Source organism: Mustela nivalis, assembly GCF_964662115.1.
Source record: "Mustela nivalis genome assembly, chromosome: 12".
Lineage (NCBI taxonomy): Eukaryota > Metazoa > Chordata > Mammalia > Carnivora > Mustelidae > Mustela > Mustela nivalis.
In genome coordinates, this window is record NC_139031.1 from 46,676,613 (window position 1) to 46,694,115 (window position 17,503).

Here is a 17,503-nt window from a genome sequence, read left to right on the forward strand (position 1 = left end):
AAGAGAGCCCTTCGGCGGGGAGGACCGGAGCTGGCGGGCCCACACTGGGTCTTGGGGCTTTTTCTTCAGGGTGTCTGCAAGTCCAGGGAGTGCGCCGTGTCCTGGGAAACGTGAGTTTGGGCTGGGTTTTCTGCGGTCACAGCCTGGCTTTAGTGATGGAGTGGGACGGATGCGCAGACAGTTGGTAATGTTCTGATTCACACTGGGGAAGGCTGCAGAGATACCACAGGACCGGCGCGCGGCTTTGTTCAATTTTCCCGGTGTTCATAAATCACCCGCGCTGCGCCGGGCGAGCGAGGGAGCAAGCGAGCGCCAAAAACGCGGAGAGAGAGGCCACGCGGCAGCGGCGGCGGCGGTGGCCATTGCAGAGGGAGAGACCTGGGCAGCATCTCTTTGTGACTCATTAGTCTGAACGATTTATGGGGAACAGCAGCCATGAATATTTGACTTGGGGATAAGGAAATAGCAACAACAATAATAACCATAATAATTACAATACTCCTAAGCTTCGTTGGGTGGGGGAGGGGTGCTGGATGGTGGCAGAGCAGATCTTTCTGGAGCAAAGTTGAATGGCACCGAGAAGAGTAGCTAAGCCCCACCTTGCTCGGAGTCACTCCAGGAGCTCCAAGGCCCGGGCACTCCCTTTGGGGATACAGAGGGCTAGTTTGAACAAGAGAAAGGGGGGCCCAGCGTGGCCTCAGAGTCCTAAGTGCCTGATGGAGGGTGGGAGCTGCAGGTCGAGGTGGTGGCAGAGGGCAACTAGTTGCTCATTTGTGGCCACTTGTTCAATGTGCTGGGGGGTCCTGAAGCCTGAGGGTGGTGGGGGGTGGCTTGCCAGCTCTTTGGTAGCCTCTCAGGCTCTCAGCAAGATTGCAGGGGCTGGAGATAGGCATCGAGGGGTGGTTTGGGGCAGGCTGGAGTGTGGGGAGGCTACCCCTGCCTGGGTAAAATGGTAGTGGAGGATGTGATTGTGGAAGCAGCCCACCCAACAGAGTCCCAGCCAGCGGAGAACTTCTCCAAACCCAGGTTTAGCAAGGAGGAGGATTCTTTCCTCCCTTGCTCAGCGTCTTCTCCATCCTGGAAAAGTTGACTGACTGCTAGTGAGCAAGAGAGAGTTGCAGATAGCTTGAGGGATGAGTTGGCAGCAGATATAGGGCATCAGTTGGCTTGTTGCTGCTGTGTAAGGCCGGGCTGGATAGGGCCCCCGGACCTGGTATTGTACGAAGTCTCTGTCCTTGCCATTTACCCCTATTTCCAACAGCCATGGTTGCCCTGCTCTGAGGGAATAGGCGCTGCCGTAGTCCTGCCAGCCCACTGGGACCGAGAAGTGACGCACCCAGGGCTTGAATAAACCAGAAGACAAAACCTCTCAAAACTGCCCCCGGCCCAAGGACTGAGCTAGGGTCTAATTTCGCGCCAAACAGAAATGAACACTATTAGTGAGGTTTCAAGAGAGTCCGTGATTGAATGCTCCCAGACAGGGCTTCCCTTTGTTAGCGAAAGAAAATAAAGCGTGCATTCACATTCCCCCAAGTTGAGGTGCGTGAGGAGCTCTCCGAGCAGAGCTGGCACCAACGCAAAGCTTCTTCCACCTTCCCATCTTCCTCCGCTTGTCCATTTCCTTCCCCTACCCCCTTTCCTCACCGCCCCCCCCCCAAGAAAGAACGGGGAGAATGTGGGTGCGGAGATGGAGTATGTATTTATTTTACAAAAATAAATCACCATCTTCAGGCCATTCTTAGACTAGACCCTTACAAGCAACGAGTGCGCCTCATGGACGAGTGCCCTGGCGACTCCTCCGTGTCCGCGTCACCCGGGGGGCCACCCTGGCGCCCGCGCCGGCAGCACTTCCAACTCCGGTTCTCCAACTCCCTTCCTTCGCAGCCACGGTTTACCCTCTGCTGTTTATCTGTCCGCAGAGCGCCCGGACACCGGAAAAGGCGATTCCCCGAGTGCCCGGGGTTGGAGACAATCACTGCCTCAGTCTTAAACATCTTTCGAGGTAAGCGCTGCGCTAACTCTTCACTCCGCGGGGCTTCGCACGGGCCTTTGGAAGGGGTTTACCCTTCCAGGGAGAGCAGCAGCTTCTGAAAGAGCTTCTGGTCAATATTTAACTTCGGAGGCATTTTGGAGCTAGGTCCCCTTCAGCTGCACTCCCCGCGAATGCGGGGCTTCAGGCAGACAAAGAGTCTGCTCCGAAAGCCGGCCCGCGTTGTGCAGAAGGGGCAGTTGCCGGGACCGAAGATGTGTGTGCGTGGGGGTAGGGGGTGTCAACGGGGTTTGTTTCTTTCTTCGGGTAAGCTCCAAACCAACCGCTGCACGGAGCAGAGGGGCAAAAGCAAGTAGAGGCCACGGGCGCGACGGCCCCTGCGTGGGCGTTCTCCTCGTGCACTGTTTGCGGCGCCTGCGGAGACTGTGAGTTCGAGAATGGCCGTCAGGCACAGATCTGCGTGGAGGAAACTTGTCTCGCCGCTATGCAGTTTGTCTTACTCTTCTGCCTTTCCTTGGCGAGAGGAAACTTACTACCTTTCCAATGCAGGCAACGGGGTCTTCTCTGTTCCTTTGGCCGGGCTGATCCTCTGTTCTTCCAACGGGAAAAGCACGGGTCTTCCAGGTCTCTGCGTTTTCTTTTCCTACTGGAAACAAGAGAAAACTCTTTAAAATTCTTTTCAAGTTCTGGCTTAATTTGTTCTCTTAGTTTGGGAATGCAGGGAGGTAATTACTGTGGTTTATTACCTTGTAAAAGATCCATAAATTTCGTGCCTATTTGGGGGAGGGGCTGCCGGAATAGCTTTCAGAAGCTTGGTATGAAGGAATGGGTTTGCTTTGTTCTTTCAGGAATTATTTATTTTAAAAAGTTTTCTGAGTTCCTGTTTTCTATTCCCCTAGGCCTCTGTCTTCCCTAAAATTTGCTCCCCCAATAGACAGCAGGTTGTTCATTAATTGCAACATGCTATTCAGCAATACTGAAGGCTTATCTGGTGTTCTGGATACAATTATTATTTTATCAGATGGAAAGTAAACAGGGTAATAGTAAAGCTGGGTTACTGTCTCAGCTACTGTATGACCATTTATATCAAGTGTAGGTAGGTGGAGTGTTTCAGGAATTTGCAACTCAGGGTGTGCCTATGATTTGCATCTCTGTGCACAACAGAACCATGGCATGGATACACGGTTGCAGGAGTTTTAGACCATGTGTATAAAATGATATACAGATCCCTATGTATCCAGAGAATTTGGAGCCCATTTGTACTGCAGCTGAACCCACAGAAAATATCTCACGTTAAATAATGATCTCTAACCTCCACCAAAAAGTGGGGGTGCTAAGCAGGCCTTACCTGATGCTAAGTAACAAAACCACTACAGTTAACTAAAGGGGAAAAAATGTGAAGTGTATTTTTGACAGAGAAATCAGATTGCAGTGTTTGAATACAGATATATCTAATCTGCCAACAGCCTTGCAAATATTGACCAAAGCTCTGTATCCTTGCTCACCTACTCCTTCCAAGGCAACTTTTCACCTATTTTGGCTCTTGTGAAATGGATTCAGGGCATGTGTCCCCAGCACTGGTCAGATTGGGGCCTGGAGGAGTAAGTGGAAAGAAGGGGACTGGCAGCTAGGTTTCCCAGCCTGGGCCTACATGCTTGGCATCCCGATTCTTGTTTTCTGGAAGGGAACTTTAAAAGGCCCATAGCCTCACTCAAGGAGAGTGGATTTCAGAGTGGTGAGGGAGGACTCTCAGCTGCCTGTTCCCTGGTGGCCTGCCCAGACCCAGGTCTCTCTTAGGGAAACTATTTTCACCTCAAAAGTTACATTTCCTGTGACTCCCTCAGATTTTTCCCTTCACATCCCACCAAATCACCCCATTCCAACCCAAGTCGTTAATGTTAATTGTTAAGCAGCAGTTGGAGCATTAACTGGGCTGTTAATAGCGGCATGGAGGCTCCTGGCTAGAACTGAGATGCCGCTGCTGGGGCCTTGCTGGCGTTAAGGCATTTCTCTGAAGCAGCACCAAATACTTCTCCCATTGATTTATGGCCTCGGAGTTTCGATTTGCTCCAGACTGTTCGGAGAGTTCTGAAGGGGGCCCCTTCTCATCTTTGAGTCAAAGTCTCTGCAGAAACTTTGCTTGGGGCAGAGGGTAGTTTGGCAGCGGTTTGGCAAAACTTCCAGGTCCTTTCTAGGTTATCAGGAGGGTTCAGTGTGAAATATTTGGCACTGCTGGGATGGGAAAGGGTGCATAAGGGTGCAGAAGACAATGTATTAGCGGTCTGAATTTTGGGGGGAATGGAGAGTGCTTTTTGGGTACCAGCCTTTGGTCCTATCCCCCACCCCCATACCTAAGAGAAGCAGGTTTTTTCACTTTGGGTTCTCACTTTCCAGCTTGTGGCTTAGGTCAGAGTTGGGACAGTTGACAGAGAGGTTCTTTCCCAGCTCTACCACAAACAGAACTTTGTTGGAATACTGCCCCTAGCATAGGCCACGGCTCACTTCCAAGGGATTAGGTCTCCTCCTCTTTTATTGCCCTTCTGATTTGGACACCCCCAATGACCAGGCCCCCTAACTGAGGGCCTTACGTTCTCACCAGGTCCCTGCAGGGGAGGAGGGGAGGGGCGGGATCATGCACAGCCTTCTGTGGCTACTATAAGCGAGTCCTCACACTTAGAAGGCCCAGGCAGCTGACGATCCACTCTAGGGAAAGAAAAGAATAAGGCATGAGGATCTCACTACTTCTGAGAGCACTCCCGAAGTTTGGAAACTCAGACGGGAAAAGAGGAACTTTCTAGAGGGTGAAGTGTTAAAATCAGTGGACAATATCACCTAGCAGAAGTCAGGAGTAGAACAGGGGGGTTGTTTGTTGGAGCAGAGTTGATCCAGTTAGCTTTCTGCTGGTGGACAGAATTGTCTTAGGGGAGGGTGGACAGATCCATGTGCAAAGAAGGTCCCAGGTTATCTTGTAGGTAATTCCAAGGGATGCCAATAAAGGGTGTGTGTGTGTATGTATTTATCTTACAGAGTCAATTAGATAATCCCCCCTTACATTTTCCATTGTTAGAAGCCTACAATTTCCTGTATCACTCCTGCTATGCACTGAGGACATGTCTAAGGGTAGGTATAACCAGGGCACTGAGTCCTTCTGTATTTTGCAAAACCCTGACCCACCACTTTCCAGCTAAGCACCTCTTTCCTAGAGGGCTCCCACTGAACAAAATCAACTGGACTTGGAGGAGGTGCTTTAGCCTTTTGTCAGGTAATTTGGGGCCTTTTGGGTTTCTCCAGTGGTGTGGTGTACAGCGTGGGTGTTAGCAAACTCTATACAATGGCAGGCCATGAGGGAGTCTACCAACTAAGCCAGTCATTACTGGGTTTTCTTCTGGAAACAAGGCCTGGGCTTTGCCTTTTGATGCACTGGCTGGAGGGCCAGAGGAGACTCTGCCTGGAAGTGCAGGCTTCAGCTTGTCCATGAGTGGAAGACTACAGTTACATGGACTCTAAGAATGAGGACAACATTGCCGTTCTGTTCCCTTCTGTTTGGATCATTTGTAAAGAACTGTAAGTGGAGATAAGTGGCCTAGTGTGGCACATGTTGAGGGGGTTATGCCCCCATTGTCCCACTGCCCTAGACAAAACTCTTCCCCACTACTGGCCAAGCTTCTCCACTTCCCCTCCCCCAAAGCTGAATGTTCTGCTTGGAAACCTAGTCCCTTCAGTGATTCCCTATTTCAAATAAAAGGATTTAAGTTGACGTATGACCACGTGAGCACATAATACAGCGCATTATTGTGGCATTTGGAGCGGAGACCCGGGCGGGCTTCGCCTGTGATTACGTTTTCTAGATTCTCTACCCAGCGAGAGCTTTTTCCCCCACCCCCACGCACCCACCTCCTCCTTCTTTCCCTTCTCCGGAGAGCACTCTCCTAGCGGGTTGCAGTTTTCAGCGCTCATGGAGCGGTTCTGGGCGAGCTAGCCGATGGGACTCGAGGCCACACCAGGAGGATGGAATTTATTTTAAGGTATTTCCGCTGATTGTTCATATCTAGAGTGAGTTATGGCTGTGAGAGACAAAGGTCAGGCGAGGAGACCCTGGTTCACCAACAGGACCCTCAGCCCCTCTTCCTTTGTTTCTCTCGTAGAACCGAAACCGCTTGAAAGATCCCCAGTAGCGCCTCAGACTGAGTTTAATTCCCTGGGAAGTGTTGGGGGTATAAAGGAAAGGGCACTTGGCGGCTACTAGGTAAATCCAGTGGCTTCCAGCGCTTAGGCGGCTTTGTCCACTGCAGCGGGCTGGAGTCCCAGGAGCTGAGCCCCAGGCGGAGGGAGGGTCCCGAAGCGCCGATCACGCCGAGGTGGCCCGCGCCGCGCTAGCGGGGCTAGACTGCCAGGAGGGGGTGGGGGCTGCTTGGATGGGTAGGGGAATTGCTCCGGGTCCGAGACGTTTGTGGGGCGGCCGGGGTTGAAGAGGTAAGGCTGATTTGGGCAGCCGGAGCAGTTGGAAGAGGGAAATCAATGAGTGTGCAGATGCGCTGCCATTTTATTGATGATGCTTTGGGCCACTTTGTTCAGTGCTGGGTTGTAGGACGCGCTTTCCCACACGCGGGACCAAAGGTGCCAGACCCCAGAGGATGCACCATTGTTTCCCCAGCACCCTCTCTACCCGGGTAGGCTTGAGGAAGGACAGCTCAGATCTAGGAGACGCTTAGCTTAGGGTGGCGGGTAAGTCTGAGGAACGCCTGGAAGCTCTATTAGGCTGAATTTTGGAGAGGAGGGAGCTAGACCTGGGTTTGGGCTTCATATTGTGCATGGCCTGGACACCCCATTGTAACACACCCAGCTGGCTTGCAGAGTTTTAAGGACTGGTTATTGCAACCTGGGCTAAGGAGAATTCCAGAGGCAGAGTCCACAGAAAGCAGAGGCAGACATGTCTCGGGCTTCAGACCCCAGGAACAGTGTTACAGCCAGGACAGAGGCAGATGAGAGTTAAACTGTGCTTCCAAATTACCGGGAAAGCCTGTGGTAATTGCACTTTGGAGACCCAGTGCTCCTGGGAAGGATAAAAACTCCCTGAAAAGGTGAAGGAAACTTCACTTTCCTCTGCACTTGGAGAGCTCAGAGTAGAGGAAAGGGGTGTCTACAAGGAGTCAGGAATCAGATCTGCCCATGACTTAAAAAAAAAAAAATCTTATTTCTTTCTGTACTTGGGGGAAAAAAAAATCAAATCAAGCTTCCCCTACTTGAGTGGGATTTACATCCCCAGAACGGAAGGGCCGCTTCTACCCTCCCCCGCTGCCGGCCTCCACGCTAACCGTGTTTAACTGAGGCCGTTTCAAGTGCTCTAAAACACCCCTTGGAAATAAAATGTAAGCTTTAATTGCTGTTCAATTACTTGTCAGCATTTCGTATGATTTATGACCCAGTTCTGGCATATTTTTGACCCAGTTAAAGACTCATAAATAATATAGTTTCGCTAGAAAGAACGAGAGAGGGAATAGAGGTTTGTTAAAAGCATCTTTTTATTGTCACTTCAGTGCCAGCAAGCGGAATAAATATCTAGGGATGGACTCTCACACTGGTTCTGCATAAAAGTGTGCACAGTGAGAAGAAACCAACAGGCCAGTTTACAGAGCACCCGTTGGTTTTTCATTCATGGAAAGAGCTAAAGGCACTCCGTTATAGCTGAACTGTAGCAATAAAAAACAGGCTAGTCCCCTGTTACCCTTAAAATGCCAGCTGCACCCTCATAGGCAAGTGTATTTCCTCATTAATTTTCCTCCCCATTCCCGGATTCCGATGCCTCTTTTTGCCTCACCTTTCTCCCGGGGCTGCACAGACAGCCTTGAATCGGCCCCAGGCCCTCCCAGACATGTTCTCAAGGAGGCCCCTGTAAAGGGTAGAGAGGCACAAACACACCTTCGCTATTCCAGATATTTTTGTAGTCCTGAGAAAATGTTTTCTTCTAGTCCCCACGGGTAAGACATCAGGGAGCACAGGGACTGGAGCGGGTGGTTTGGAGGAGCCAAGGGGTCCTCTCCACAAAGAAAACCTCAGCGGTTTTGGCCGAGCAGGGTGAATGGCTGCGCGATCTGCCTAGAAAGGCACCGCAGAGGCAGCGGTGGGTAATTTCTGACAGTGGATATCGACAGGCGGTATTTTTCTCTTAAAAAACAATAACAAATAAAAAAACCTTCAGCAATCATAAATTGTTATTTTTAATCACCTCGCCTGCCATGCCCCCAAAAGTTAGTCCTGTGGATTTCAGCAGAGAGGCCCAAACCCCTGAGGTCTCCGTGCCAGGACGGCAGACCCTAGACTTGAGGTCAGAGACCCATTTCTGCCTGTGGCAGCGAGCCACCCAAAAGCCACCTAGTCTGGGACTGGTGGGGACCCTGTCCCGACCTCCCACCCCAGCTTTCCCTATAGTCCCGTGGCTCCTCCAGTCCAGTCCCAGCATTTTGCCTGGCACGGTCTTGGCGCCTTTGAAAAGGTATGCTCCCCAGCTGCCCCAGCCCTCACCTCGGCGCCCTCGGCCCTCTTGGCCCAGGAGTTCCCCTCCCCTGGCAGGTTCTCACGGAAAGCTGGCCTTCCCTGCAGCTGGCTTAGCTGAGAAGGCGGTGAGAGTCGTGTCAGCAGTTTGGAGGAGAAAGTGCGGGTTGATTATTGACCCACGCCTTCTTTCTTCAAATGCCACATCCGACCCGGCCGGTTTGAAGAGAAAATGCAGCCGAGCGGATTTTTGCGGCGGCTCTCACCTCCTACGCTGCCCGGCTCCCCCTTTCAAGTTACGCCGCAATATGCCATGAGGAGCAAGTGTTTGCTGTTTTGTGCTCTGTTTACAGCTTTGGGGCGCCGAGTCATAAATCTTGCCCAGCCATAAATGACAAAAACCATTGGTATGCATGAGGCCACCCTGGCCAGGAGTGCTTTTTGATTTCTCCCTTTTCCCTTGGCTTTGTTTTTGCTCTAAGGTGACACTTTGGCTCCCCGACAGTTTAAACATACTACTTATATTTTTAACACCTTCCTTTGAGAAGGACTGGCCGTTGACACCTTGGAATTGCACGAAAGCTCCATTTCTCTTTTTGCCACACACATCGGACTTGCAGAGTTCACTTCGGACTCTGAAGAGTTGAGGGAGGCATTAGGAGGCAGGAAGCCCATCCTCCTTAAAGTTGTGGCAATATTGCCGGGCACACTCTGGCCCTTCCTCTGCTTAGGGTCCCTGTATACCACGAATTGAGGGGGAAACATCATAGACACCGTTGGCGTTGGGGTGAGAGTTTTATGTCTTCCCCTGCCATTGAGCTGCCTGTCTGTACTGGGGAAATGGGGCACCTAAAAGCCGGAGACCCAGTTTTCTAGGTATTCTAGTGTGTACCTGAGCCCAGAGCATCCCCTTTCACTGCCTGGGCTTATGGACATCTCCCCCAAGCTACTTCCCTCCTGGCTGCCGGAATTTTAAGGGTTTTTGCCTAAAAATATAACCAAAGACAGCCCAGTTGGCTCTTGGGGAGGTCTCTTGAGAAAGGAAGCCCTACCTCTGCCCCCCCAAAGAGTGCCTTTGAGGTTCTCAGATTGGGGGTGACAGATGTGGTAAAGTGCCCAAAGTCTGGGGAACTCGCCTCCTGGTTCTCTTTCTCCTTGCACCCCAACTGGGCAGGCGTTATGTGGTTTCTCAAATGGATTCCTAAGAAATAGAGACCGGCTAGAGAGCCCCTTTGTGAGAGCCCTTTGTCCTCATTAGCATAATTTTCCTGGACTTTAGTGACGCCTAGAAGCGAGGAGAGGGAGGGCGTTGGGGGTTGGAGTGGGGGAGGCTGCCCTCCTCCCGCCGCCGCCGCAGCCGCCGAGTTCCCCCTCTCGCTCCTGTCCCTCCCCTCGCCTTAGCCCCATCCCCCACGCCGCCCCGCGCTTCCCCAGCCGCCTCGGCCTCCCCTCCCGCCCGCCCCCAGCACCCCCCACCGCACCCCCCCCCCCGACCAGACGCTGCTCCGCGTGTAATATTCATAAGAAACATACCCAAGTCGGTGCCACTAGCCCAGGCAGAGCCCTGCGCCGCGCTAGCGCTTATCTCCGGGCCGCGGCTGCTGCCCTCGGGAAGGGCAGGGGGCGGGGGTGTGGGGGAGGGGTGGGTGGGTGGGGTGGGTGGGAGGGGGGGTCCAAGCCGCCCCAGTCCGCCCTGGGCGAGCCTTGCCGGAGCAGCGAAGCCGCCACGCTCTGCGCCTCGGCGTCCGGGCCTTGGGGTCTCCCTCCCGCCTGCCGTCTCGGCTGATGCTGAGGGTCGGTGCCCATCCCGCGCCTAGGGGACCCGGCCGGGCGGCCGAGCCGGGCCGGGGGCCGGAGCCCGAGCCCGAGCCCGATCCTGCGCTCGCGGCGCTCCTCAGAAGTTAAGGTAAGCAGGGCCACAACCGGCCGCTCTCAGCGCTGAATGGCGGAGTTTACGTCTCGGTGATTTATGGCTGCAGACTTAAATCTCGGTTCAAGAAGAGTTCACAAGCCGGAGCTTCCTTCCCGGCAGTGACTGATACCCTTACACTTCGAGTTCAGGCCGCTTTCCCATCCCCGCCCCCACCTCTTCCCTCTCCCCTAGCCCTGCCCCAACTTTTCTGGGTTGGGGAGGGAGGGAGGGTGGAAAGAGGACAGGGGGGCTCTTACCCGATATTCCCGCTTAAACTCGGGGTGAGGGCAGGCTGAGGAAGGGGCAGGAGTGGAAACAGGGAGCGGTCTCTGAAGGAAGGAGGTTGAATTTGGGCAGATCTTCCAGAAAGACAATAGGGTTTGCTTTCTGCACTCAATTTAGCCTTCTCAACTCTCAGTTCTTGCACCTGGGGGTTATTGTCCAGAAACAGATCTTTTCGGAGGAATCTCCTCCCATCCCAGCCCTTGCTTGGGCGGGGGGGGGGGGGGGGGGGGGGAGTTGCGGGTGCAAAGCAAGTTTCCAGACTGGCAGATATCCAACTTCTTTACTAGGTTGCAAACTTTGGGGGCTGGGGTGAGGGTAGGAGGGGGGAAATGTGTGGGCCCCACGGTAGGTGTCTGCTGACCTCAAACAATAGGGAGGACTTTGGTGGGATCTCTGAGGTGAATTCATATTATAGGGACTGTTGTATGCTCTTTGGTTTTTCATGGTATTTTTGTTATTTACAAGACAATGCACAACCTGATGAAAAGACTTAAGTAAGCAGCAGGCCAATATAGCTTGTGATAATGGATTAGCAAGTCACTTGAAATGTTACACGTTCAAAATCACCTTCATTTTGTTTTATCTAATATCTTGCTGCTCAAGTGTCTGGAGTAATTTTCTTAACCTGACATTTTATTTTACACAGGCCTAGTATCTTAAGAATTTATAATGGCAGACATTAACACTGCCAAATATAATAAGAACTGTTTTCAGTGAAAGAACAGGAAACTGAGACATTGGATTGCTATTCAGTTTTAAATTTTATTTTATTCTTTATTATTTTCGATCATGGTATCTGTAGCTTCCTATCTATTCCAAAATAGAAACAATACTCCAGGGTTCAAGATCACACACAGTAAGTTCAGATAAGGGAAGCTGTAATTTTTAATTGAGGTTTTGGAAAATTAATTGTGCTTGTTTTCCAGATGTTGGTCAGATTGTTGGTTTAATAATAAAATCCAGAGAAGCCCATTATTAAAAACAGAATTGTAATCATCTCTTGGTGGATGGTGTTTTCTAGTTAACAGAGTGTCTGCAATTTCTAGAGAACTTGAATGACTCCAGGACTGAAATATACATAGTTAGCGTGTGAACTAAGTCATTTTCTTTATGAATTTGTCATTATGTTTTCTTAAATAGTTAGAGAAACTATCATCCTATGTGTGTGTATGTGTGTGTATATGAACTCACATGGAACTTCTCTCAGCTGAGAGCCAGAGACTGACCATGCAACGGCTGAAAACAAAAATAAAACATAGATTTCACTTCTGCAAACTGCTTTCTAAATAGTAAATTTTTAAAAAGGGTTGAGGAGGCTTTCAGTTACTTTTAAGTTTTTCAGGGTTGACCTTTGCTTGGTGTTTCTGAAGCAGGTAAATCGGCTAAGTAACAAATATCAACAACAACAGCACACAAAGATCAGGGAACTCTGGCAGGATTTTATGGCTTGCGCTTCCATCCCTCGTCCGGAGCCAAATGACCCCCATACATCAAATTACATAGCAGTTTCTAAGACAGAACCTATTATCGTTAAGTTGGAGGGAGAGTTCAAGCCGTGGTCATGGAGATGAACGCTGGTTTTTCAGGTTCCTGGTGGGTTGGTTTTTTCTCTAATCCATCATGTTTTAACAGGTAGAATTTGATAGTTGCCCTGAATAACAGCACCTCAGAAAGCCCAAGGCAGGAGGGTCTGGGGACCTTCTGTAACAGGGGGAAAGAAGTGGGAGTGGCTTGCTGGGTCCTGCCTGAGAAAATAAGGAGAGGAAAGGAGTAAAGAACTGTCCAGGATTTGAGTTTAACTTGCTGAAGCCAGTGTTGTTATTGGTCCCTCCCATATAGGATGTTCTTTCTAAAGTTTTTTTCTCCCCCCTCTTGGCCACAAGGGGCTCATTTGGAAGAGGTAGGTCATATCCCCGCACAGGGGTAGATTAACTGCCTAACAAGCTCAGCTTCTGAAATCCATCGGGGGTAGAGTAGGGCAATTGCTTCAGAGTTTTTTGTGCATACCTCTGTTGGGTGCTGGAAGATCCAAGAAGGGGCTGGATGGGAAGTCCCCCCGCGTCAGGGCTCTTTTTGACAAATATTAGTCCTAAAGCGACTGGAGAACAAATTGGCAACCTACTCTCCCCTTTGCCCCCTTGCCCCTTCCCCAAATCCTGAGAGGCAAGGAGCCCCAGGTCTCACTGGACGAGGCCAAGGAGCGGAGATGAAGGGACACCCCAAGTTTCTCCTTCCCTGGAAAGGAAGGATCTCAGCCCTGCTCCTTTCTAGCCCATCAGCCTTTCTTCTTTTGGACTCCAGCTCTGGAGACCAGGCTTCGAGCCCTCGGTTACTCTCCTCCTCTCTCCCCGGAAAACCCCCCAACTCCAGACGCAAGTTAAGCAAATATTTGTAGCTGCCAGTAAATTCCAGCGGCTTTTTATAGCGCGGCTCTCTGCGCCCGGGGCCAAGTCGTGCTGCTAAATATTGCTGACCACTTTTTCTTTTATGGCTTTCATGTCACTTAGCTATTGAGAGTAAGATGGATTTGCGCGGAGCCCTCACCGCGCTGCGATTCTCGCCCCCCCAGGTCTGCGCGGGGCGGCCATTGGCGGCGGAGCGTCACGTGACCGCGGGGGCGTGCCAATGTGCGCCCTCACGGGTGTCAAGCCCCTGTCAGAGTGTGCGATCAAGATTGTGAAACAACGCGATGCAAAAAGCGACCTACTACGACAGCTCCGCGATCTACGGTGGCTACCCCTACCAGGCAGCCAACGGGTTCGCTTATAATGCCAGTCAGCAGCCGTACCCGGCGTCCGCGGCACTGGGCGCTGATGGCGAGTACCACCGACCCGCCTGTTCCCTCCAGTCGCCCACCAGCGGCGGGGGCCACCCCAAGGCGCACGAGCTGAGCGAGGCGTGTCTGCGCACCCTGAGCGGCCCGCCCAGTCAGCCCCCAGGCCTGGGCGAGCCACCTCTGGCCCCGCCGCCGCCCCAGGCCGCGCCCCCAGCTCCACAGCAGCCGCAACCCCCGCCGCAGCCCCCAGCACCGGCTCCTGCTGCGCCTCCTCCCCCCTCTTCAGTTTCCCCACCTCAGAATGCCAGCAGCAACCCCACCCCTGCCAGCGCAGCCAAGAGCCCCCTACTCAACTCACCCACCGTGGCCAAACAAATCTTCCCCTGGATGAAAGAGTCTCGGCAAAACACAAAGCAGAAAACAAGCGGCTCCAGCTCAGGTAAACGGGTGCCTTCTGGAGGAGGGTCCTCTGGCCTGGCTCCCGCTTCCCATCCCCTCCGTCCCCCCCAGCCATCTCCAGCCACAGCCAGTACAGTCTGGGAGCACTGGAACACATTCAAGAGTAAACTGCTCCTTCTCCTTCAACTAGGGGGGGTGACAGGACTCTGACCAGGAAACCCCAGAGAAAGACCCGATGGGAGTCTCTCGATTTATGCAAGAGCAAGTGGGGCCTAAGGAGCTTGGAATCCCTTCTTATTCCACTTTTGGAGTTAGGACCTTTAGGCACAACAAACCTGAGCTCCACTCTCTCTCTTTTTAGCACAAGTCCTCATTTCTTTCTTTCTTTCTCTCTTCTTCTTCTTCTTTTTTAAGGTTTTGTTTATTTGACACAGAGAGACATCACAAGTAGGCAGAGAAGCAGGCAGAGGGAGAGGGGGAAGCGGGCTCCCTGCTGAGCAGAGAGCCCGATGAGGGGCTCAGTCCCAGGACCTTGAGACCATGACCTGAGCAGAAGGCATAGGCTTAACCCACTGAGCCACCCAGGTGCTCCACAAGTCCTCATTTCTAATGAAACAGTGACATCTACTCCACACTGAAATGTGGCAGGATAAAAGCACACCTAGTCACCATCTAAGTGAGAATTCAAGCTTTGGTTATAAACAGAGCCTATTTTTAAATTTTTGCTCCAGTAGATGGAGTGGCTGCCTTACCTCTGGGAAGGCCCTACTCAGACTTAGTACAATGAAGGCAGCCAAAGATCTCCTGGGGGAGGGGATTTGGACTTGTCATGCTAATAGGAACCACATGGGCCTCCAGGAACTAGACTGAAGGACAGGTCCTGGGTCTTGGGCTTCCCAGCATCTTGGTTACCTTTTCCCTTGCCTTCTCCAGTTGCCAGTACTCTGCTCTAGGCCTCAGCATCTGGGGCCACCCCCCACCCCCCACCCCAGAGTCTGAGATTTGGGAGTGAGGGGGAAGATAGGAGGGCACAAGATTAGTGTGTGAAAATGGGGAGGCTGCTTGATGACACCAAGAGCCCTAATTTATAAGACCCAGAGTCAGGGGCTGGGTCACCCCACCAGAAATTGATACTTTCAGTGGGATCTCTTCCTTTGCACACAGAAAGCCTTTCAGAATAGGGCTTCCACTCCACCCATCTCCAGTGGATAGACTAAATAAGTGGCCAGTTGAGGCAACTGTCCAATCCTTCAGTCAGACAGTGAATTAGGGAAAGGTTTATTCGGTGTATTAGGTGCCCCACATTCCGGTTACTGTGAAGGGATTGAACATGGGAGACCCGCCCACAGGGAGCCTAAAGTCTGATAGGCCTGAAGGATCAGTAAATGATTCACAAAGTGAATAGCTCCAGGAAGGCAAACTGGGGGTTCTGCTTTTCTTTCCTTACCTCTCCTCCCTTAGGGAAGTTTGTGACTTGCAACTTGACCGAAGGAGGGGCTAGCTACCCAGCTACTGGCACTGTTTCCCCACCAGGACAGAGGAGGGGACCTAGTTCCTCATTCCCTTTTCTGGGCCCTGACAGAGGGATCTTGGTGCCTGGAGCAACTGAGGGGCCTGGAGGAGTCAGGGGCTAGGCGGGGCTTGAGGCAGCCCCTGATGGCTCTCTTCCATTCTCCTTTGCTGTCTCCTCTGTCCTCGCAGGGGAGAGCTGCGCTGGCGACAAGAGCCCGCCTGGGCAGGCGTCGTCCAAACGGGCGCGCACCGCCTACACGAGCGCGCAGCTGGTAGAGCTGGAGAAGGAGTTCCACTTCAACCGCTACCTGTGCCGGCCGCGCCGGGTGGAGATGGCCAACCTGCTGAACCTCACTGAGCGCCAGATCAAGATCTGGTTCCAGAATCGGCGCATGAAGTACAAGAAGGATCAGAAGGGCAAGGGCATGCTGACGTCATCAGGGGGCCAGTCCCCAAGTCGCAGCCCCGTCCCCCCTGGCGCAGGCGGCTATCTGAACTCTATGCATTCGCTGGTCAACAGCGTCCCGTATGAGCCCCAGTCGCCCCCGCCTTTCTCCAAGCCTCCCCAGGGCGCCTATGGGCTGCCCCCCGCCTCCTACCCCGCACCCCTGCCAAGCTGCGCGCCTCCACCGCCCCCACAGAAGCGCTACACCGCGGCGGGGGCGGGAGCGGGGGGTACACCCGACTATGACCCACACGCGCATGGCCTGCAGGGCAACGGCAGCTATGGGACCCCACACTTACAGGGAAGCCCCGTCTTCGTGGGGGGCAGCTATGTGGAGCCCATGAGCAACTCTGGGCCTGCCCTTTTTGGCCTAACTCACCTCCCCCACGCCGCCTCTGCAGCCATAGACTACGGGGGAGCTGGGCCGCTGGGCAGCGGCCACCATCACGGGCCCGGGCCAGGGGAGCCGCACCCCACCTACACGGACCTTACCGCCCACCATCCTTCTCAGGGAAGAATTCAGGAAGCCCCCAAGCTCACCCACCTGTGATGGTGGGCTCGGGGCTGCGCGCCAGGAGAGTCCCTCTGCCCCCACCTTTCTTCTACGTTTACTTTTTTTTGGTTTGGTTTTAAAGTTCTTCTTGCCCTCCCTTTTTTCTCCTCCGCCCCGTCTACCCCCCACCCCCACCCCGTTTTGTTTTCTTTGGTAACGCGTTTTTATAGTTTATGTGACGTAGCAATCTTGGTTGCTGGAATGGCTGTCAGTATCAGTAGCGATGTTTATCTCCTCCCACCCCTCGCTCGGCCGCGAGCCCTGCACCCTTTACCTTCTCTATTCTTTGAACAGAAACAGGGTATATGAACAAATTTTCTAGCCGAGTTCTTCAATGTGAATTTGTTCGTACATTATGGCTCCCGAGGGGAAGCAGATACTTTTTTTTTTTTTTTAATTTTTAGGTTTTTTTTTTTTTAATTGCACTTCTTGTAAAGAGCGAGAAAAAAATCAAAGGCGCTTTGAAACAGGGGCTCCCTGTGCAAGGATGACTAAGTGTACGTCTTTCCGTGTGTGTATGCTGGTGAACAGTCAGATTTATTTATATTTTTTTTGCAAGCATTGAATAATCTAAGTTTTAAATATTATTTATCCCCATCCGTTCGTATTTATATTAAAGAAATTCTGTACCCTGATTGTTCAGAAGGTTTCTTGGGCCTTTTGTTCAATAGTGTATTGGCGTACATAGAAAAAAAAATTTTATTTGAAAGGGAAATACAATTCCTTTATAAAAACGGTAATGATGCAATAATACCAGAGAGGATCCAGCTTTTGAAAACAGTGATTTAGGATTGTAACATCCGGCGAAACTGAAAAAAAAAAAAATCTGTAAACGTGAAAAATGCTAGATTTGTTTTGAGAGTTCTACATTCCTTGCTGCTCACATTCTGAGAAACTAAACAAAAAATAAATAAATAAAGTTTTTATTCTGAATAATATCCGTGTTCAGAAGGGGTTCTTTGGCCGAAGATGGGGGTCTGCGTGGAATTAAGACAGAGGCGAAGTGGCTGAACAGGCCGCGGCAAGCCTTCCAGCTCCGGGAGTGCGGCCTGGCCAGGCAGCTCGCCTGGGAGCATGGCGAATTCTTGGGAAGGCTGCAGGAGCTCCCGGAGGCGGGCAGTTCTGGAAAGGCCGAGCGC

At 52.1% G+C, this 17,503-nt stretch overlaps 1 protein-coding gene and 1 long non-coding RNA gene across 6 annotated transcripts; one reads left to right on the plus strand and one right to left on the minus strand.

Annotated features, from left to right (window-relative positions):
- The first annotated feature begins 1,654 nt into the window (after positions 1–1,654).
- On the plus strand, positions 1,655–17,300 carry HOXA3 (homeobox A3). 5 transcript variants are annotated; one of them, XM_082692282.1, is made up of 4 exons: positions 1,655–2,415; positions 5,058–5,110; positions 13,249–13,894; positions 15,556–17,300. In XM_082692282.1, the coding sequence occupies exons 3-4, from the start codon at positions 13,369–13,371 to the stop codon at positions 16,359–16,361; spliced, it is 1,332 nt and encodes a 443-aa protein (XP_082548408.1). In that variant the 5' UTR covers positions 1,655–2,415; positions 5,058–5,110; positions 13,249–13,368; the 3' UTR covers positions 16,362–17,300. The 5 variants fall into 5 exon arrangements, with proteins under 5 accessions (XP_082548408.1, XP_082548407.1, XP_082548410.1 ...); XM_082692281.1 differs by lacking the exon at positions 5,058–5,110; XM_082692284.1 differs by lacking the exon at positions 5,058–5,110 and having other exon boundaries at positions 1,655–2,002.
- Positions 1,681–4,570, minus strand: LOC309844913. The gene is made up of 2 exons (XR_014300958.1): positions 2,737–4,570; positions 1,681–2,636 (listed from the first exon to the last, which is right to left on the minus strand). It is a non-coding gene; the product is annotated as an uncharacterized lncRNA (long non-coding RNA).
- Positions 17,301–17,503: the final 203 nt, after the last annotated feature.

Bases quoted from the DNA above. Each gene is read 5' to 3' on its own strand.
- HOXA3 (XM_082692282.1), top strand. From the start codon at position 13,369: ATGCAAAAAGCGACCTACTACGACAGCTCCGCGATCTACGGTGGCTAC. The intron at 13,895-15,555 runs GTAAACGGGTGC...CTGTCCTCGCAG, and splicing joins AACAAGCGGCTCCAGCTCAG to GGGAGAGCTGCGCTGGCGAC.